Genomic DNA, 22,981 nt, shown 5'->3' with positions numbered 1-22,981 from the left:
TCTGATATAATATTTATATTATTTGTCTACCTGATCAAGGGAATGAGAGGAAATTCACTATATCAAGAATGGCAACTTAAAGCAGCTCTTATTATAATTAAGGTTTGTGTTTGGGTCTTTTTATCCTATATATTTAAAAAACAAAAACTCTGTATCTAAGTCATATTTTCTTTCTTCCAGATCAAACATTCACAGTTCATTGGACCAAGTTTCCTAGGCCATTCTTTGTGGAAACAACATCCAGATGTTTTGAACATGGTCTAGTCCATCAACTTCCCCTTTAAAGTCTTAGATGGCAAAAGAGTTCTTAAGTGTGTATATGGCCATTGCAGTATAGTGGTTGTCTATCTTTTCTTCTTACCTGGACCTTCTATTTTCATTGACAAACTTGAAAGTACAGTTTTCTTTTACTTTTCCCCTCAGCCACAATACATTACTGATCTTCACTGATTTTGTTCTTTTGTTTTTGTTTTTATTGTCATTATTGCTTATTTTTTGAAGCCTCATTCTATTTTATTTTAATTTATAATTGATTTTTTAAAAAATAAATGGTAGCAGAATGCATTACACATATGGAGAACAATTTTTCATATCTCTGGTTCTATATAAAGTATGTTCACACCAATTTGTGTCTTCACATACATACTTTGGCTAATGATGTCTATCACATTCCACCATCCTTGCTAACACCCTCCCTCCTCCCTTATCCTCCCACCCCTCTGCCCTATCTAGAGTTTGTCTATTCCTCCCATGCTCCTGCTCCCTACCCCACTATGAATCAGCCTCCTTATATCAGAGAAAACATTCGGCATTTGTTTTTTGGGGATTGGCTATGTGCTGCAATTAGAGCAGGAATTACTCTGCTGATGACATTCTACCAAATAAGTCACTAGAGACTTACCCGCAGCTACTATGATAATATCTGCCAGCTGAGTGTGGATCTTCAGTTGTTCTCTGGGAGTGTATCTGTGAGCTATGGTGACAGTTGCATCACCTGCAATACAGAGAGTTTTCATCAATGATTATTGTGCTTTTCCAAATTTTATGAAAGCTCTAAATCTAGAGGAATTTTGGATGTTATCTAAGAATAGAAAATATCGTTTTGACATGTCTAAATCCCGTGAGAGAAAAAGTTAGATAAAGACCTTGGCCCATTTGTTGATTGGGTTATTTGTTATCTCATTGTCTAATTTTTTGAGTTCTTTGTATACTCTGGATATTAGGGCTCTATCTGAAGTGTGAGGAATAAAAATTTGTTCCCAGGATGTAGGCTCCCTATTTACCTCTCTTATTGTTTCTCTTGCTGAGAAAAAACTTTTCAGTTTAAGAAAGTCCCATTTGTTGATTCTTGTTATTAACTCTTGTGCTATGGGTGTCCTATTAAGGAATTTGGAGCCCGACCCCACAATATGTAGATCGGAACCAACTTTTTCTTCTATCAGATGCCAAGGACCTGAACAGACACTTCTCAGAGGAGGACATACAATCAATCAACAAGTACATGAAAAAATGCTCACCATCTCTAGCAGTCAGAGAAATGCAAATCAAAACCACCCTAAGATACCATCTCACTCCAGTAAGATTGGCAGCCACTATGAAGTCAAACAACAACAAGTGCTGGCGAGGATGTGGAGAAAAGGGTACACTTGTACATTGCTGGTGGGACTGCAAATTGGTGCGGCCAATTTGGAAAGCAGTTTGGAGATTCCTGGGAAAGCTGGGAATGGAACCACCATTTGACCCTGCTATTGCCCTTCTCGGACTATTCCCTGAAGACCTTAAAAGAGCATGGTAAAGAGATACTGCCACATCGATGTTCATAGCAGCACAATTCACAATAGCTAGACTGTGGAACCAACCCAGATGCCCTTCAATAGATGAAGGGATTAAAAAAATGTGGCATTTATACACCATGGAATATTACACAGCACTAAAAAATGACAAAATCATGAAATTTGCAGGGAAATGGATGGCACTAGAGCAGATTATGCTTAGTGAAGCTAGCCAATCCCTAAAAAACAAATACCAAATGTCTTCTTTGATATAATGAGAGCAACTATGAACAGAGTAGGGAGGAAGAGCAGGAAGAAAAGATTAACTTTAAACAGAGACATGAGATGGGAGGGAAAGAGAGAGAAAAGGGAAATTGCATGGAAATGAAGGGAGACCCTCATTGCTATACAAAATTACATATAAGAGGTTGTGAGGGGAATGGGAAAATAAGCAAGGAGAGAAATGAATTACAGTAGATGGGGTAGAGAGAGAAGATGTGAGGGAAGGGGAGGGAGGATAGTAGGGGATAGGAAAGGTAGCAGAATACAACAGTTACTAATAGGGCATTATGTAAAATTGTGGATGTGTAACCGACGTGATTCTGCAATCTGCATTTGGGGTAAAATTGGGAGTTCATAACCCACTTCAATCTAATGTATGAAATATGATATGTCAAGAGCTTTGTAATGTTGTGAACAACCAATAAAAAAAATTGGGAAAAAATAAATAAATAAATAAATAAATAAATATTAGATAAAGAGATTTGGATGAACCAAAATATTGCACCTTTCACCAGGCACGGTGGTACAGGGCCATGATCCTAGCGGCTTTGGAGGCTGAGGCATGAAGATCACTGAAGCCAGCCTCAGCAATGGCGAGGCACTAAGCAACTCAGTGAGACCCTGCCTATCTATAAATAAAATACAAAATAGGGCTATGGATGTGGCTTAGTGGTCAAGTGTCCCTAAATTCAATCCTCAGTAACAAAAATAAATAAATAAATCTCCATTTCCAATGGATGCAAAGAAAAATCAAATTAGGCTGAATGAAGATAAGTTCTGATTCTCATGGAAAAACTATAAATCCTAAAAATCCAGAATTTGAAAAGTCCATATTTAATGTTTAATGGATTGGCACAGGAGATATTCATTTGCTTTCTAATGACAGATAAATAAATTCAGAAAACAACAAGATAAGTATTCTACAACTAAACAACACATTATGGAAATAAAGTTAGAGATGAATTCTGCCATGAGGACATATCAAGGAAAAGTTCTTAGAGGAGGCAAAATATTTTAGGCATTTTAATTATGAGCATGATATACCAATCATTATGTGTTTAGAAAATGAAGAGGTCTAAACTATAAAAAGAAACTTCTGTATAAAAACTTTAATGGAGTTACGGGTGAGTAAGAGAGGTAAGCAGCTTGAGGCATTCCAAGGTTTAAAGTGTCAACCAGGAAAGAGGAGTGAGGAAAAAGTGATGATGTGGAGAAGTTGAGAGGGACTTCCAGAGAGTGTGGCCATGTGAGACACTGTCTCACTTTCCTTCTCCTGGAAGTTGTGCAAATGCTACACAGATCATAACAAAAGTGCACTATCTCCATATCTAGAAAAATTAGAAAACATATTTTCACAGACTCCCAAAACATGTAAGAATTACAAAAAGCAGCAGTTACTAGATACCTCATAGGGATAAAAGTAGCAAAAACAAAAAACAAACAAACAAAAAAACACGCAGGGTTCTGAGCGACAACAGATCTTTGAAAATGACTATCAAAATATACTTGATTGAAGTGAAGGGTTTACATCCAAACTGGGGTGGGGGGGAAGCCCATCTTTCTTAATTATAGCAGAGAAAATAAAAATAAAATCATAAGAGCCCTCTTGGATCAGGTATAGTGCAAAGTGTGTTATATCACAAAAGTGACATAGAGGAGCCATTACAATAGGGAGCTTCATGAAAGCAGAGAGGCCACAGGCTGCCTCCCCAACCTATGGTGGAAATATTCTGCAAATAGCAGGTCCACAAAAATCTTAACTCATTCAATTATGAATAATAAAAAAGGACTGGATGAAACATCAATAGAAGTCTATACATAAGGGAAAGCCCAGAATTTTGAAAAGTGATGAAACAATTCTGATTCAAATAGGAACTATTATAGTCATCTGGCAGATAATTATAGGCACTTGTACAAATTAATAGATCAGCATACCAAAAGAAGCGAATTTTACCATATGCAAATTTTAAAATAAATAAAAGCATACATTTAAAAAAATGGCAGAATCAAGAAAAAAAAAACAAAAAGAAAAAAATTTGTAAGGAATTTACCAGTTTATCAATAAACTCAATAAAAAATGCTGTCATGGAAAACTTGAACATTATAAACAAACACTATATCAAAATGTTTTAAAATTAGAACTTAAGATAATAAAAGGTGAGGAAAAAAAGACTTGAATCAATCAAAATTGACTTATAATTGTCAACATCAACATAGTAAAGATCCTGGATTGTAAAGATTTTAAAAGGAGGAGGAGGGTGGGAGGAGGAAAAGGAGGAAGATAAGGAGAGAAGAAGAAGAGGAGGAGGAAGAGGAGGAGGAGGAGGAAGAAGAGGAGGAGAAGAAAAAGAATCCTATGAGTAAGCAGGCCAGATTTCCAATTTTAACATTCAATTTCAAAAAATTATAGGTCAATATCCACAGAAATTCACATGAAGTCATTGGAAGTCAAGAATTTTAGACCAGACAAATCTGGCTCTCAGATTAAAAAATAACAAACAATTCTGAAAATGAAAGAATCAGGGAATACTGCTTACCAAAATCTTTCCTCAGGAACATGCTAAAATATGTACTTCAAATTAATTAAGATGAGTTTGAGGAAACTGGCCAAAAGACTATCATAGAGTTCTAAATATATTTCATTATATAACTAAGGTTTAAGACTATGTGAGAACTAAAGTGACAAACTACTCTGGTTTGAATGCTTACCTCCTACCAAGCTCATGTTGAAATTTAATTGCCATTGTAGCAATATTAAGAGGCGGCACCTTCAAGAGGTGTGCAGGTCATAAGAGCTCTGCCCATATGAATGGATTAATGTCCTTTGGTGGAAGTGGGTTCACTACAAAAGGATGAGTTCATCCCCCTTTTGTCTCACTTGGACCCTTCCTTGCCCTTTTGCCTTCTGCAATGGCATGGTACAGCAAGAAGACCCTCACCAAATGCCAGTACCTTCATCCTGGAATTCTCATCTCCTGAACTGTGAGGGAATAAAGTTCTGTTCTTTATAAATTAGCCAATCTGTGGTATTCTATTATGCCTGCACAAGGTAGACTAAGACACAGGTGAATGTAAATGATACTTGCTTTGACTATGCAGGAATAATGCAATTAACAGAATTAAAATTGGAAGGAAAAAGATAAGAAATTTAAGTTATTGCTTAATATGCTATAATGGGAATCAACAAATATTCAAAAAGCTAATCAATAATAGTTTTAAAATATTTAAAATTATAAATACTTTGAAAGTTAATTTTTATTGGCAAATATCAGTTAACACATAAAAAGAAATGGAATCAGATTATCACTTATTTTATGAGTATCAGTAGATACCATATAAAGAAACAGAGTACTGTATGGTGCACTGTATAGTGTTATAATTATTGAGATAACCCAAACCTTCCTAAATATTAGAAAAAAACATAGAAAAGAAAATAATGTAAAAAATACAAACCACAAACAGAAAATAATGTGATGATTATGGCCACATATATTTGTCATAGCAATAAATATAAATTTCTCTAACTCATCTATTTAAAAGAACAATATTTGCAAATTGACTCACAAAAAATATGGTATACAATACAAATCATATTATATATGACACATTTAAAGTTACTCAGCATTCAGAAATGTTGAGAACAAAATATGTTCAAATACAGCAGGTAAAATGACATGCACAAAAAGAATGATGCTCTTTCATGCAAGAAAAAATTCAATATTAAGTAGGACAAAGAGGGACACATTAAAAAGCATAAGGGAGATTCAAAAGAAAATACAGCACTAATAAATATGTAATTAACAAAAGAAAGATATGTAGAATTCATAAGTCAAAATTACAGATGATAAAAATATAATACATTGTATTTGCTGAATTTAATTCAGCCTTCATAATTCAGGGCAGATAAGAATGTAGAAAATGTAAATAACATAATTAATAATATCTATATGATTATATTAAAGTCTGAAAATAGATAGTAAAATTTTATGTACCCTCACCAAACAATATATTTTTTAAAATGGTATGGCTTTTGGTACAAAAGAAATTTTTATTAATACCAAAAAGAAGATAGTTATATAAACTATAAATAATTTATTTAATTATGACAATAAAGTTGTAACTATTGACAAAATTAGGAATACAAAGATCCTTCTATTGGAAGTTTAAAAAGTCCTATTTCAAACAATTCTTGTATCAAAAAAAATTCTTTACAAAATAATGTTGTAAATGTTTCTAGGAAGAAATAGGAAAATTCATAGACCTAAGTTATTATATCAATAAGACATAAATCAGAAAATAAATTAATCAATCATTTATCTTAAGTTATATAGATAAAAATAAATCCTTAAGATTAATAAACATAAAAGTTAAAATGTATTTGTTAAAGCTAAAAATGGAAATATTATTAAAACATCAAAGAGAATTCAATACTTTTCCAAGGAAAAAATGAATACGTAAAAGTACATAGATTTCACATGTAACAACATGTAAAGAATACATATTAAAAGAAATCTATTCTCATAGCTATATAAAAGATAAAATATGGTTAAAAGATAAAATATGGCTGGCTGTGGTGGCACACAACTATAAATCCCAGTGACCTAGGAGGCTGAGACAGGAGGATAGAAAGTTAAAGCCAGCCTTAGCAATGGCAAGGTGCTAAACAACTCAGTGAGAACCTCTCTCTAAATAAAATACAAAATAGGGGTTCAGATGTGGCTTAGTGGTTGAATGCCCCAGAGTTTAACCCCTGATACCCCACCCTCAGAAAAAAATATAAGTAAGCATAACAAGAAATGTGAAGAATCTATGTCATATAAGAAATTCTCTAGAATGCCACCAAAAGACATAAATAAGACTGATGAACTAGAAAGACAAACCACATTCTTAGAAAGATTCAATATCATATTGATGAGAACTCTCCATATGTTTATTACAAATACAATAATACGACTCTAATAAAATTTTTTAGGAAGCATATAATTTGATACTAAAATTAATATGAGAATATAGAAACTGAAACCAGGAAAGCTTTGAAAAGGAAGAACAAGGAGATAGTACATGGTGATAGCCATTCGCATTTTAGATAACGAAGCCACCTTCTGCCCAGTTAGAGTAAAAACCTGAGTCTCCTTTGGTTTTACTCTTTCTTTCATTGAATTTAAAATCAAGGGGGGATCCAACATGGCGGCCTGCGAGGAAGCAGCGATTCCAATGTCTCCACATTAACGGGATCAGAAAGACCCATTGGAACAGCTGCAGTCCACCTACTGAGGAACTTCTAGCAAAATTCCAGTAAGAGGAGACCTGCCAGGAATTGGTAGGTTTATTAGAAGTGACAGTTTGTCCCAGACAAGTGGATCTTGGCCGGCCACGTGGGCGCAGAGGTCCAGTCCTACAGCCACCAGCCGCTTCTGTGGGCGACCGGCAGCCTGGAGCGGCAGACGACCCCCGCCATCCCGGCTCTCCCGGGAGGCTCCGTTCTCGCTCTGCAAGCGACCGCCCCGCCCGCCCAGCTCTTAGCCACGCTGCCTCAGCTGCCCGGCTCTACAGGCGGCCCCCCGGCACCCGGCTCTGCGAGAGGGGTCCCCGCCCGGCCCAGCAGACAGCCGGTGCCCTCGCGGCTTTGCTAACAGCCCCGCCCACCCGTCGAAAGGCTCCCCACCCCTGAGACCACGTGAAGGGAATCTAACCAAGCCTTTACAAAATAGCGAACTGGGAACTAAAACCAGAGATTGTGTCAGACCAGAGACAAGCCAGTTCCACCCCTCCCTTCGGACACTCCTGCAAGGAGCCAGGGGCCCACCATAGCAGAGAGGGGAAGTCACCAAAGTTCGGCCAAAGAGATTCCTTCCCAGCGGAATCTACTTTAGCAGGTGTGTGACTCCCACCCACACCAGATACAAACAACCGGGAAACTTCAAAATCTCTCCGTGGGCGTGACCATAAGGGCCAAAGGACTCTCGACCCCCAACTCCCCCTACTGCCAGTGACATGGGCTTGACTGCAGGGGCAGAGGGAAGCAGAGAAGACTCCCCACCCCCAAATCCCCCAACCGCGAACTGAGAGGGTGTGACGGTAGGGGCGGAGGGAAACAGACGACACTCCAGACCCCCAACTCCTCCTACCGCCAGCAGAGTGGTTGTGACTGTAGGGGCTGAGGGAAGCAGAGGGGATCCTTGACCCCCAACTCCTATTACCACCAGCAACGACACCAATGGTCTTAGCCGCCAGATTCCAAAGGTGTGCCCACCAAAGGGGTCCGGAAAAATTAAACAATTGACTCCCAGACCACAGCTCCACAGCACTGGGGCTTAGATGAATGACAGCAAGAGTGCTCAGTAGTTAGGGAAATAGAGCACTCGGTGGGGCTGAAAGTGTAACCAAATCCTTGGGGAACTGCCTCCGGTGAGCAGGACCTGGCTGGCTGGCAGGAGGAAGGGGAGGAGGGGCCGTAGAAGTGAAACGGCTCTGGACCAACAGGATTGAGAGACTCCCAGGAACCGCCTTACAGGGATTGATGTTGACACACTGAGGGCAAAACTCAGCCCGGAGGGCACAGCTTTGCCTATAGGAAGAGAAGAAAATGGATCTCTAAGACCTAATTTTATTTCCTATTTCATTTTATTTTTTTCTCTCCCTTTTCCCTCTCTCTCTCTCACCTTCCAAGTTTTATTGCTCTTTCCATTCTCCTCTATGCTGTCTATCTCCCTCTCCTTCTTTCTTTTCAAGAGCACCTACCTTCCCCTTCCCCCCAACTTTCATCCCAAGCATTACGTCCTCCATTTCGTGTAACTGTCTAAATGCAAATAGGTGAATGTTTCGAGGCCGTCTATAGTGCTCCTAAATACCTAGCTCCTACCAACACCCTGATCCAATCGACGGTTAGTATCCCCCTTCAGTAGAGCAATCTTCTAAAGTAGCCAAGACATACTAACCCTTATACCTGCATAGCACCTAACCTAAAGTCCTAAGAATAAAAAACAAACGACTATATGCATACAAAATCCGGAAGCCCTTTATAAATTGAACGAATCAGCTCTAAAGTACAATAAAGCCCAACATCTATAGGCATAATCTCCCACCACAAAGGAGAGACAACAGAGATAAACAAAGTCAAAACAAATGTATAGGAGAAAGCAGTTTCAAAGCAGTCAAACAGAGCTGGAAAGTAACATGAACAACATGAAAAAACAAGGGAAAAAAGGATTACAGATAATGCAGGACAACTTAAATCTACAGGAGGACCTAGAAGCATCAGAAACATGGACAGGGAAAGAAATCAAGGCATACCTAACTCAGATGGAACGGAATTTTAGAGAAGACATGAGACAGCAAGTCCAAGAATTGAAAGTATATTTTGAAAACGAACTAAACAAACAAATTCAAACTGCAAAGAACGAGCTTTACCAGGAGATAGAGATCTTAAAAAAAAACCAAACAGTAATTTTAGAAATGCAAGAAACCATAAACCAGATTAAAAACGCTAACGAGAGTATTACAAATAGGCTAGATCAAGTAGAAGTCAGAACATCAGATAATGAAGACAAAGTTTATCAACTTGAAAAGAGTATAGTCAGCACTGAAAAGATGCTTAAATCTCATGAGCAATCTATCCAAGAGTTATGGGATCTCATCAAAAAAACAAATTTGAGAGTCATTGGGATAGAAGAAGGCCCAGAGGTTCAAACCAAAGGAATGCACAACCTATTAAATGAAATAATCCTAGAAAACTTCCCAGAGATGAAAGATGGAATGGATTGCCAAATCCTGGAAGCCTACAGGAACCCAAACATCCAAAACTGTAATAGACCAACTCCAAGACATATAATTATGAAGATAGCCAACATACAGAACAAGGAGAGAATATTAAAGGCTACAAGGGAAAGGAGGCAGATTACATTCAGGGGTAAACCAATTAGGTTAACAGCTGATTTTTCATCACAGACTTTGAAAGCGAGAAGATCCTGGAACAATGTATTCCAAATGCTGAAAAATAATGGTCTCCAACCAAGAATACTGTATCCAGCAAAATTAAGCTTCAGATTTGACAATGAAATTAAAATCTTTCACAATAAACAAAAGCTAAAAGAATTCGCAGCCAGAAAACCAGCACTGCAAAGCATTTGGGGCAAAATTCTACAAGAAGAGGAATGGAAAAATAGTGCCCAAAACCAACAGTGGGAGGTTTCTCAGTAAAGGGGGAGGAAAAAAATCAAAAAGTAAAAACTAGCCAAACTAAAATAAATAAATAAATAAAGAAGCATGACTGGAAGTACAAATCATATTTCAATTGTAACCTTAAATGTTAATGGACTAAACTCACCAATCAAGAGACACAGGCTGGTAACCTGGATCAAAAAAACAAACCCAACAATATGCTGCCTTCAGGAGACTCATATGATAGGAAAAGACATACACAGGCTGAAGGTGAAAGGTTGGGAAAAATCATACCACTCACATGGCCCTCGGAAGCAAGCAGGAGTGGCCATACTCATATCGAATAAAATCAACTTCAAACCTAAGTTAATCAAAAGGGATAAAGAAGGACACTATATCCTGTTAAAAGGAAATATCCACCAACAAGACATAACAATTATCAATTTATATGCACCAAATAATGGTGCAGCAATGTTCGTAAAACAAACTCTCCTCAAGTTCAAGAGTCAAATTGACCACAACACAATAATTATGGGTGACTTCAACACACCACTCTCACCATTAGACAGATCCTCCAGACAAAAGCTGAATAAAGAAACTATAGAACTCAATGACATAATCAAGAACCTAGACTTAACCGACATATATAGAGTATATCAACCATCATCAAGTGGATACACGTTCTTCTCAGCAGCACATGGATCTTACTCAAAGATAGATCATATATTATGCCATAGGGCAACTCTTAGTATATATAAAGGTGTGGAGATAATACCATGCACCATATCTGATCATAATGGAATGAAACTGGAAATCAATGATAAAAGAAGGAAGGAAAAATCCAGCATCACATGGAAAATAAACAATATGTTACTGAATGACCAATGGGTTACAGAAGACATAAAGGAGGAAATCAAAAAATTCTTAGAGATAAACAACAATTCAGACACAACATACCGGAATCTATGGGACACAATGAAAGCAGTTCTAAGAGGGAAATTCATTTCCTGGAGTTCATTCCTCAAAAAAAGAAAAAACCAACAAATAAACGAACTCACAATACATCTCAAAACCGTAGAAAAGGAAGAGCAAAACAACAGCAAATATAGCAGAAGACAAGAAATAATTAAAACCAGAGCGGAAATCAACGAAATCGAAACCAAAAAAACCACTGAAAAAATTGATAAAACTAAAAGTTGGTTCTTTGAAAGAATAAATAAGATCGACAGACCCTTAGCCATGCTAACGAAAAGAAGAAGAGAGAAAACTCAAATTACTAACATACGGGATGAAAAAGACAATATCACAACAGACACTACAGAAATACAGAAGATAATTAGAAAGTATTTCAAAACCCTATATTCTAATAAAATAGAAGACAGTGAAGACATCGATAAATTTCTTAAGTCATATGAGCTGCCCAGATTGAGTCAGGAAGACACACACAATTTAAACAGACCAATAACAAAGGAAGAAATAGAAGAAGCCATTAAAAGACTACCAACCAAGAAAAGCCCTGGACCAGATGGGTATACAGCGGAGTTTTACAAAACCTTCAAAGGAGAATTAATACCAATACTTTTCAAGCTATTTCAAGAAATAAAAAAAATTAGGAGCTCTTCCAAATTCATTCTATGAGGCCAACATCACCTTGATCCCAAAACTAGACAAAGACACTTCAAAGAAAGAAAACTACAGACCAATATCTCTAATGAACATAGATGCAAAAATCCTCAATAAAATCCTGGGGAATCGAATACAAAAGCATATCAAAAAAATAGTGCACCCTGATCAAGTAGGATTCATCCCTGGGATGCAAGGTTGGTTCAATATACAGAAATCAATAAATATTATTCACCACATCAATAGACTTAAAGATAAGAACCATATGATCATCTCGATAGAAGCAGAAAAAGCATTCGACAAAGTACAGCATCCTTTTATGTTCAAAACATTAGAAAAACTGGGGATAACAGGAACTTACCTCAACATTATAAAAGCTATATATGCTAAGCCTCAGGCTAGCATCATTCTAAATGGAGAAAAACTGAAGGCATTCCTGCTAAAATCTGGAACAAGACAAGGATGCCCTCTCTCACCACTTCTATTTAATTTAGTCCTTGAAATACTAGCCAGAGCAATTAGACAGACAAAAGAAATTAAAGGCATAAAAATAGGAAAAGAAGAACTTAAAATATCACTATTTGCGGACGATATGATCCTATACCTAGAAGACCCAAAAGGGTCTACAAAGAAACTACTAGAACTAATAAATGAATTCAGCAAAGTGGCAGGATATAAAATCAACACGCATAAATCAAAGGCATTCCTGTATATCAGCAACAAAATTTCTGAAATGGAAATGAGGAAAACCACCCCATTCACAATATCCTCAAAAAAAATTAAATACTTGGGAATCAACCTAACAAAAGAGGTGAAAGATTTATACAATGAAAACTACAGAACCCTAAAGAGAGAGATAGAAGAAGATCTTAGAAGATGGAAAAATGTACCCTGTTCATGGATAGGCAGAACCAACATCATCAAAATGGCAATATTACCCAAAGTTCTCTACAGGTTTAATGCAATGCCAATCAAAATCCCAACGGCATTTCTTGTAGAAATAGACAAAGCTATCATGAAATTCATATGGAAAAACAAAAGACCCAGAATAGCAAAAGCAATTCTAAGCAGGAAGTGTGAATCAGGCGGTATAGCGATACCAGATTTCAAACTATATTACAGAGCAATAGTAACAAAAACAGCATGGTACTGGTACCAAAACAGGCAGGTGGACCAATGGTACAGAATAGAGGACACAGAGACCAATCCACAAAATTACAACTTTCTTATATTTGATAAAGGCGCTAAAAGCATGCAATGGAGAAAGGATAGCATCTTCAACAAATGGTGCTGGGAAAACTGGAAATCCATATGCAACAAGATGAAGCTGAACCCCTTTCTCTCGCCATGCACAAAAGTTAATTCAAAATGGATCAAGGAGCTAGATATCAAATTAGAGACTCTGCATCTGATAGAAGAAAAAGCTGGCTCCGATCTACATATTGTGGGGTTGGGCTCCAAATTCCTTAATAGGACGCCCATAGCCCAAGAGTTATATACAAGAATAAACAAATGGGACTTACTTAAACTAAAAAGTTTTTTCTCAGCAAGAGAAACAATAAGAGAGATAAACAGGGCACCTACATCCTAGGAACAAATTTTTACTCCTCACACTTCAGATAGAGCCCTAATATCCAGAATATACAAAGAACTCAAAAAATTAAACAATAAGATAACAAACAACCCTATCAACAAATGGGCCAAGGACCTGAAGAGACACTTCTCAGAGGAGGACATACAATCAATCAATAAGTACATGAAAAAATGCTCACCATCTCTAGCAGTCAGAGAAATGCAAATCAAAACCACCCTAAGATACCATCTCACTCCAGTAAGATTGGCAGCCATTATGAAGTCAAGTAACAATAAGTGCTGGCGAGGATGTGGGGAAAAAGGTACACTTGTACATTGCTGGTGGGACTGCAAATTGGTGCGGCCAATATGGAAAGCAGTATGGAGATTCCTAGGAAAGCTGGGAATGGAACCACCATTTGACCCAGCTATCACCCTTCTCGGTCTATTCCCTGAGGACCTTAAAAGAGCATACTATAGGGATACTGCCACATCAATGATCATAGCAGCACTAGGGATACTGCCACATCAATGATCATAGCAGCACAATTCACAATAGCTAGACTTTGGAATCAACCTAGATGCCCTTCAATAGATGAATGGATTAAAAAACTGGCATTTATACACAATGGAGTATTACGCAGCACTAAAAAATGACAAAATCGTGGATTTTGCAGGGAAATGGATGGCATTAGAGCAGATAATGCTAAGTGAAGCTAGCCAATCCTTAAAAAACAAATGCTAAATGTCTTCTTTGATATAAAGAGAGCAACTAAGATCAGAACAGGGAAGAAGAGCATGAGGAAAAGACTAACATTAAACAGAGACGAGTGGGGGGAGAGAAAGGGGGAGAGAAGGGAAACTGTATGGAAATGGAAGGAGACCCTCATTGTTACACAAAATTACATATAAGAGTTTGTGAGGGGAAAGGGGAAAAAAGAAAAACAAGGGAGAGAATTAAACAACAGCAGATGGGGTAGAGAGGGAAAATGAGAGGGAAGGGGAGCGGGGATAGTAGGGGATAGGAAAGGTAGCAAAATACAACAGTCATTAATATGGTATTATGCAAAAATGTGGATGTGTAACCGATGTGATTCTGCAACTTGTATTTGGGGTAAAAAATGGGAGTTCATAACTCACTTGAATCAAATGTATGGAAGATGATATGTCATGAGCTTTGTAATGTTTTGAACAACCAATAAAAAAAATAATGCCAGAAAAAAAAAATAAAATCAATGTGTGTAAAGTATACATTTACATTCATTCCAAAATACCAAAATTATGAAGCATCTTTCCATTTCTGTCTTAGTCCAGGTCCCCCCAATTCAGAAGGGTCTCCTTATTCCCTTATACCTCAGCAACCCACTAGAGTATTCTCTAGTTCTAAATGAGAGACTCCAAATGAATTCCCCCACCCTACCCTCACCCCTCTCATATACAAAAACACATAATCAATCATTCAAAACAAAACCAAAATCTCCTGCTACATCAGTACTGAAGATTTCAGCAAGAATTGAGAGATACACCACAATCCATAATTAACAATCTGCAAAGTTTCAGGCAAAAGGAAAATTAATTTCAGTCTGCATAGAAAGATATTTTAAGTAATTTTGCTCCATCTTTAACAGCATTAGGTTAACTTGATACTCCTAAGTGAGTTGGGCTGGCAATGTCCATGGAACATATCAAAGTCACATTTAGATTTTATTGATTAGAATTCATGGCTACAATGATAATCAAACCATAGAAAGGGAAAAGCTTTGAGCCTGATATTGGGTAGACCTGATGGTGTCAGCAAAAGAGAAATGACCCAAAGAATTTAAAAGTAATATGTTCCAATAACAACTCAGGCTCTTCTTTTCTTAACCTGGCAGTGAGCATCTTGGTACCTATTCCTGATTTTGGCTCCTAGCTTCCCTAGTAACTATATTCTTATTTAACCTGTCTTACTTGTCATTATGAAAATTCTTGTCATTCTTATTTCCCATTCTGATCCCCCATTGACTTTCTTTAACTAATCCTCTGGCTTGCTGCATCTAATCCTTTCTATCTCCTCAGGTTTTTCCCTAGGGTTATCAGTACTAACAAGTTGCAACAGCTACTCCATAGAATGATGCATATCTCTGACCCTTAGATGACTTTTTCCAACTCTTAGTTGTACCCCTGTGTTGTATATATGATAATGCAGGGGTCTAACATTCTGTGACATAGATCTAGATTTTTAAAAAAATTATAAAGCAAAGTTTTAAGCAACTATTTTGTGCCTCATGCTTTACATCATGTTTTTTTAAACTAAGGAAGAATAAAATAGAATGTCTCTCTTGGAACTTTAGTTTTGCAAGAACTCAGTAATTAACTAGTAGGAAAGATATGTTTCTTAGTGCATAAAATCCACAGTCAATCGAGAATTGCCTACTGGGAGCCATCGGAGCAGTTTTCTAGGCTATCAGCTCTCCTGAAATTTATGCAAAATCACATCCTAGCAAAGACTGGTTGATGCTTAATGTAGAATGCAAATTAGAGGAAAATGTTTATATTAAGAAACAAAGCTAGAACAAATAACATGATCTTCTTCATTTTTAAGTATCATTCTTTTTTTGTTAAAGTCAACAAATTAGCGGGTTTTAAAGACATTTCCAGGCCCTTTTCTACCTTCTTTAATTCAATAATCAAGAAAAAATCCCAGAATCCCCTGGCACAGTGGTTCATGCCTGTAATCCCAGCAGCTTGGAAACCTAAAGCAGGAGGATCTCAGTTCAAATCCAGCCTCAGCAACTTAGTGAGGCCCCAAGCAACTCAGTGAGACCCTGTCTCTAAATAAAATATAAAATATGGGCTGGGGATGTGGCTCAAGCGGTAGCGCTCGCCTGGCATGCGTGCGGCCCGGGTTCGATCCTCAGCACCACATACCAACAAAGATGTTGTGTCCGCCGAGAACTAAAAAATAAATATTAAAAATTCTCTCTCTCTCTCTCTCTCTCTCTCTCTCTCTCTCTCTCTCTCTCTCTCTCTCTCTCTTTAAAAAAAAAATAAAATATAAAATAGGGCTGGGATGTGGCTCAGTGTCTGAGTGCCCCTGAGGTCAATCCTCGGTACTAAAAAAAAAAAGAAAGAAAAAAAGAATCCCAGAATCATGCTAACCAATGAGGATACATAATTCTCTACTATCATGGAGGAAAATATGGAAATAGGAATTATAATACAATGCACTAAGTTCCATGTTAGAAGTATCAGTCATAATGTTGGCACAAAACATCATTATCTATTACATCTGAGAAAGACATCATGGTAAAGAGCTTGGATTATATTTATGTTATGTTGTTATCAGTGTTATGGGAAGCCATAGATGCTTGAGGCCTACCATGTAGAAAATTGACTGTGTGGAAGATGGGACAAAGGTGGATGCAGGGAAACTATTTCATAAATATTATAGTGTTCCAAGTGAGAGATTGTAGTTGTCTGGACTAGGATATTAACTGGAGAGGTGGTGATATCACAGGTATATTATACACAGTTTACTAGTAGATCAGACAGAGTATCAGAGAAAGAGAGAAGAATGAACTGAGCAACAGGGTGAATTGATAGTGCCAGTTACTAAGATAGTATGTTAGTCAGCTTTCCATTACTATCACAAATATCTGATATAATCAACTTAAAAAGAGAAAAAGGTTATTATGGCTAACAGTTTTAGAGATTTCTGTCCATGATCAGTTTGTCCCACTGATTTGGGCCGGTGACATATATCATGGCAGGAGTGAGTAGTGGAACAAAACCACTAGAAAGAGGAAGAGACTGGGGTCCTGCTATCCCCTTCATGGGCATGGCCCCAATGACCTAAAGATATTCCACTATATCCCACCTTCTATAGGCTCCACCACATCAAATAGTGCCTCCTGGGAAGCAAATCTTTACTACATACACTTAAGATACAAACTATATTATATGGGGAAGACTATGAGGAGTAAAATTCAGAATGAAAGCTTGTATATGGTCAGTTTGAAATGCTTATTAGCCATGCTAGTAAGATTGCTGGGTAGATAGTTATATGATTAGGAAGAATACAGATAGTATTTAGAGCTAAGGGACTGCAAAGGATCACCTAGGGAATAGCTAAAAAGGAAGAAGTTAATTCCTGGTCTCATTCCAACATTTTGAGCAATCATTTTCAATTCTAACCATGTTAGATTCTTCTATGGCACTTTCTAAAAAAATAATGATCTTCAGGTCCAACTCTTAAATATTTTTATTTAATTTCATTGTATTTGGGTGTAGGAAGCTATATTTTTAAGGCCCCCTGATGATTCCAGAGGTAGGTAGGGCTTGAGAAGTTAAGAAAAGGGGAATGACTCAGGAAAAAATAATGAGAAAAAATGTCTAATGGAACAAGAATAATACTTGTGAGTGGCAGCTTAATTTGTGCTTCAATGATTTTAAAAAGCCCTATAAAAGTGGCCATTTTGTTAAATTAAAAAGAATGTTTTGAATATTTCTCAATCTATTGTATAATTTTCTGTTTATAAGAACACATGGGATTCAAATTAAAAAGCTTCTTCTCAGCAAAGGAAACAATCAATAATATGAGGAGACAGCCTACAGATTGGGAGAAAATCTTTACCACATGCACCTCCTATAAAGCATTAATCTCTAGGATATATAAAGAACTCAAAAAATTTAACACCAACAAAACAAATAACCCAATCAATAAATGGGCTAAGGAACTGAACAGACACTTCACAGAAGAAGAAATACAACTGATGAACAAATATATGAAAAAGTGTTCAACATCTCTAGCAATTAGAGAAATGTAAATCAAAACTAAGATTTCATCTCACTCCTGTCAGAATGGCAATCATCAAGAATACAGGCAACAATAAATGTTGGCAAAGATGTGGGGGAAAAGGTACATTCATACATTGCTGGAGGGACTGCAAATTGGTGCAACCACTGTGAAAAGCAGTATGGAGATTCCTCAGAAAACTTGGAATAGAACCACCATTTGACCCAACTAACCCACTCCTCAGTTTATATCCAAAGGTCTTAAAATCAGCATACTATAGTAATGCAGCCACATCAATTTTTATAGCAGCTCAATTCACAATAGCAAAACTATGGAACCAACCTAGGTGTCCTTCAATAGATGAATGGATTAAAAAATGTGGTATATATACTCAATGGAATATTACTCAGCTTTAAAGAAGAGTGAAATTATGGCATTTGCCAGTAAATGGATGAAGCTGGAGAATATCATGCTAAGCAAAACAAGCAAAAATCCCCCCCCCCAAAAAAGGCTGAATGTTTTCTCTAATATGTAGATGCTAATTTACAATAAGGTGGGGACAGGGGGGCACTAGAGAAGAATAGTATTATCTTAGATTAGGTAGGAGGAAGTGAAGGTAGGGGAGAGGAGGGGATGTGGGGATAGGAAAGATAATAGAATGAAATAGTCATTATTAATATATATATATATATATATATATATATATATATATATGACTGCATGACCAATATGATTCTACAACATGTACACTCATAAAAATGAGAAATTATATTCAATCTATGTATGATATATCACAGTGCATAAATGCATTCTACTGTCATGTATAACTAATTAAAATAAATTTAAAAATTAATAAAAAAACATGGGAGAAATTACTTTTGTTTTAATATCAGAAAAAATGTTTTCTTTTTCCTTAGCATATGTTTTATTTTTAATCCAAAAGATATTAACTTAGGTAACTAGTCATTTTTTTCCTGCTAATGAGCTCTCAGGATAAAATTAGTGACCCAACCATGGCATATATAATTTAGACTCAATTAAATACATTTACCAAACATATATTCAGCTCCAATATATAAAAAGCTGTGCCTGATAGTGGCAATATATCCATGGGGTTTTAATGATGTGTTTATTTTTAGTATAAGTCTTATCTTTGGCTCTATATAGCTCCAGTCCTTCCTTCCCCTTTTTCTTCACTAGTTCTCATTTGCATTTGTTTTGTATATTGCCATGTGTGCATAAGGTTGAAATTTTTAGTTTTAAGTACAGACTCAGGTAACCTATAATAAAAGCATTCCTTTACAATAATAACATAGGTAGATCTCAAAATAGAGTATAATATTCATATGTAATTGTGATTAGAATTCATTCATTCCATCCAACAACTAAGCTTTTTATGTAAAGCTCTACTTCTCTTTTGAAGTAGTCTGCACAATTACAGTTAGTGAATCATTTATACCTCATTGTTTAATGACTGTCTTTCCTACTTGATTTTAATCTCAAGAGGACAGAGCCATATCTGATTTATTCACAACTGTTTTCTCCAAACTTAGCAACAAAGAAACCATCCCCTGTATCAGAAGACAGCATTGCAAGTTCACAGCTTGGGGTGGGGGGAAGTCTAAAAAAAATAACAGATCCTCAGTGTTTTACTGGAAAAACACTGAGATATCTTTCAAGAATGTCATCAGTGCCAGCTTCCCCTCCTCTGCCAGGTCTGCTGAGATCTCCTTCACTCTTCCCCATGGTCATGAGGCAACTTCCCCCCTGTTTAATACAAGATGACTTCTGGATGAAGGGGTGTTTTAAGTAAAACTTTTATACAAAGGTCTATTAATTCTAAATATGAAAAACTTGTGGGTGGTGGGCATCTAGCAACTGCCCTCCTTCCCTTCCTATCTGCATACTGAGATTTTTTTTTCAATAAACAAAGTGTCATATTTTAAACCCTAATCTGTGGTCTTATTTTCTTCAATGCTGGCATGGTATTTGGCACATAGGAAGCAGAACAGAATTTTATTGACTGATTGACTCAATCCATTATTATACATGAAGCCCCACAGTAAATTTCAGCAATACAAAAAGCCTGTGAAAAACATTTGTCAAGAAGTTTACATTTACTATGTGTATATGAGAAGTGAACAGGTAAGATAATCAATATGCTATATGATAAGTGTCGTGATGGCATCATACCCAAAGCATGAAAGTTAGATTTGAACTACATCTGAAGAAATGGTGAGAGGTGGGAAGAAAGGAAATGTGTGATGGGAAATGGGATTCCATGCAAAGGGAACAGGATCTGTAACCACAAGTAGGTATGAAAGAGATGGTGTGTTTGATAGCGTTTGTACTTTTATGAAATTTCAATATAAGATGGGGAGAGAGTGACAAGAGAAAGGTAGATGAAAGTGGAGTATATACCCTTATTAGTGGTCCCTTAAACAATGAGGCTCATGGACTTTAGAAAAGGGATGCTTCCCGCTGCTAATACAATAAATATCTAGTACTCTGAAGTAATAGAGAAAATGAAAGGGAAAGAGAAAGTTTTGTATTTTGCTTTATATTTTAAATAAGTTTTAATATTTCAATAATGTAATAGTTCCAGTTTTCTGATGAGAATACCTATTTTCCAAGTATAGTGTTTACCAGATACTAGCTAACTAAATTTATGAAACATTGAAAATAAAAACGTGCTCCTATTATTCAATTTAGATAATGAGCCTAGAATAATCATTATTACTTTTCCACTAATTCAACTACTCAGACTCAAAGTTGTAATTTAGTAAAGTCTAATCAACATGGAAGCATCACAAAATATAATATTTCCAATATCTTGTTAAGAGTAATTTTCACCTTGGGATGGGAGTAGCAGAGACTAAAATGCCTGCCACCACCCCTGCCCCAGTTTGCAAATGCTTCCTTCCATAGAGGCAGCAAACATCCCACTTCACTCTGCTGCAGTAAGACTAAGAGCTTCAGTTCTCGTGGTGTGATCATTTTGCGTGACTCTGCATTCCTAGGCGTTCCTACTTGTCTCCTCTCTTGAAACCTAACAGTGTTGACCCAGCCTGCCACTGGGCAGAGCTTAATCACACATACCACTTGCATCACACTGCAGTGCCTCAAGCATCCACCACTGAGTTACTACTACCTCTGTCAGTGGGGGATAATGCTCCTAGTCTGGCAAAAATATTCATTTTCAAAACTGAAGTCAATTCTCACAAAGGAAAGGCATTCAGGGGGCAAAAACTCATGTGGTTTTCCATTTAGATAGTGGAATTCTTGAAGAAAAAGGCCTGCTATACAGAAATCACAACATAAGGTAGGCACAACTGTAAAAGTGGATGTCAATGCAGAGCCAGCACATGGAGAAAACATGCCTACCAAGCATGAGTCCTGAAGAGGCCAACTGGCAGCTTCTGAAAATAGAGGACAAAGTTTTTTACACTGATGTATCCCACAGCGATTCACAGAGATTAAGTACTGAATGAATATCAGCTGAGTGAAGTAAAAAATCTCACAGCAGGTATGGTGGTATACACTGTAATTCCAGCTACTCAAGAAGCTGAGGCAAGAGAATCACAAGTTCAAGGCCAGCTTCTGCAATTTATCAAGACCTTGTCTCAAGATCAAATAAAAAGGGGCTGGGGGTGTAACTCAGTAGTAGAATGCTTGCCTAGCATGTATGTGGTCCTAGATTCAATCTCCAGTACTGGGGAAAAAATACATATTACCAGGCTTATAGGACTCTAAACAAAATAAGAGGTTGTGCTTTCTTTGCTGGTCTTGCAAATACTCTTTAAAAAGTGTTCCTGCACTGATGCCACAACCTTTTAGTTAAAGGAGGACGATGTAACCCATTTTGTGAGCATTTAGAGGGACTTATTCACAGGAGATAGCATGCATAAGATTAACAATACAGAGAGAGTAACTTACTCTAAAAGAATTCAAAATAAAATCTTAATTCCTCGGGTGACAATAATTCCTTGGTCATTAGGGCACTGTGTTATCTTGAAAGAAGAAAAACTGTTTTAAAGACATTGCAAAGTTTCTCTCTTCCTTTCTCATGGTAAAGCTAAAAACAGACAATGTGCTAAAGCAATGGTATTCAGTTTCCATTCTTAAAGGTGAACTGGGTAGGTCACTACAAAGAAGCCTCAAGAATACACAGTGATTGGGCTGGGATTGTGGCTCAGCGGTAGAGCAGTCCTCTAGTATGGGCGGGACCCGGGTTCAATTCTCAGCACCACATAAAAATAAAGGCATTGTGTTGTGTCCATCTACAAAAAAGATTCTCTCTCTCTCTCTCTCTCTCTCTCTCTCTTAAAAAAAAAAAAAAAGAATACACAGTGATCTATTAATGGTCACGAAGCTATTCAAACAGCCTAATAATTAGTGGAGCTAAGAAGAGACTTTCCACTGTTGATCACTTTATATCAGTTCCCTTTACCATGGGCATCCACAAAAATATTTTGTTTTGTACCACTGAATATCCAAATTTACCCTACTTTTATATCATGTCCCTTCATGCCCCATCACTACCATCAAGACCACAGTTCTAGGAGAAGAAGAACCATCTCTCACCTCCTGTCTTTAAGCTACATAATGGCTCAAATGCCCAATCCCCTACAGTGCCTTCTGTAAATAGCCTGAACTCAGCAGGAGGGAATCTCTGTCCTTGCTTCCTCTGAGGGTTGAGTATCAGTCTGCCCTACTCTTTTACTTCAAGATTTTAGCACGTCTTCATTTCAAATGTTTCATGCCCCAGGAGAATTAAAAGAAGTTTTTCTTCACA

The 22,981-nt window shown here is 37.0% G+C and overlaps 1 protein-coding gene across 1 annotated transcript in view; it reads right to left on the bottom strand.

Annotated features, from left to right (window-relative positions):
• MTHFD2L (methylenetetrahydrofolate dehydrogenase (NADP+ dependent) 2 like) overlaps window positions 1-22,981 on the bottom strand; it is a 120,887-nt gene that overhangs the window by 58,450 nt on the left and 39,456 nt on the right. Inside the window, exon 7 of the mRNA XM_081302963.1 lies at window positions 902-994. Coding sequence (XP_081159089.1) covers window positions 902-994 — 93 coding nt within the window. The remainder of the gene's footprint in view (window positions 1-901; window positions 995-22,981) is intronic.

Source organism: Spermophilus citellus, assembly GCF_964194105.1.
Source record: "Spermophilus citellus genome assembly, chromosome: 8".
Classification (NCBI taxonomy): Eukaryota; Metazoa; Chordata; class Mammalia; order Rodentia; family Sciuridae; genus Spermophilus; species Spermophilus citellus.
Note: the sequence above shows the minus strand (reverse complement) of the source record. Positions and strands in the feature narration are given on the sequence as shown.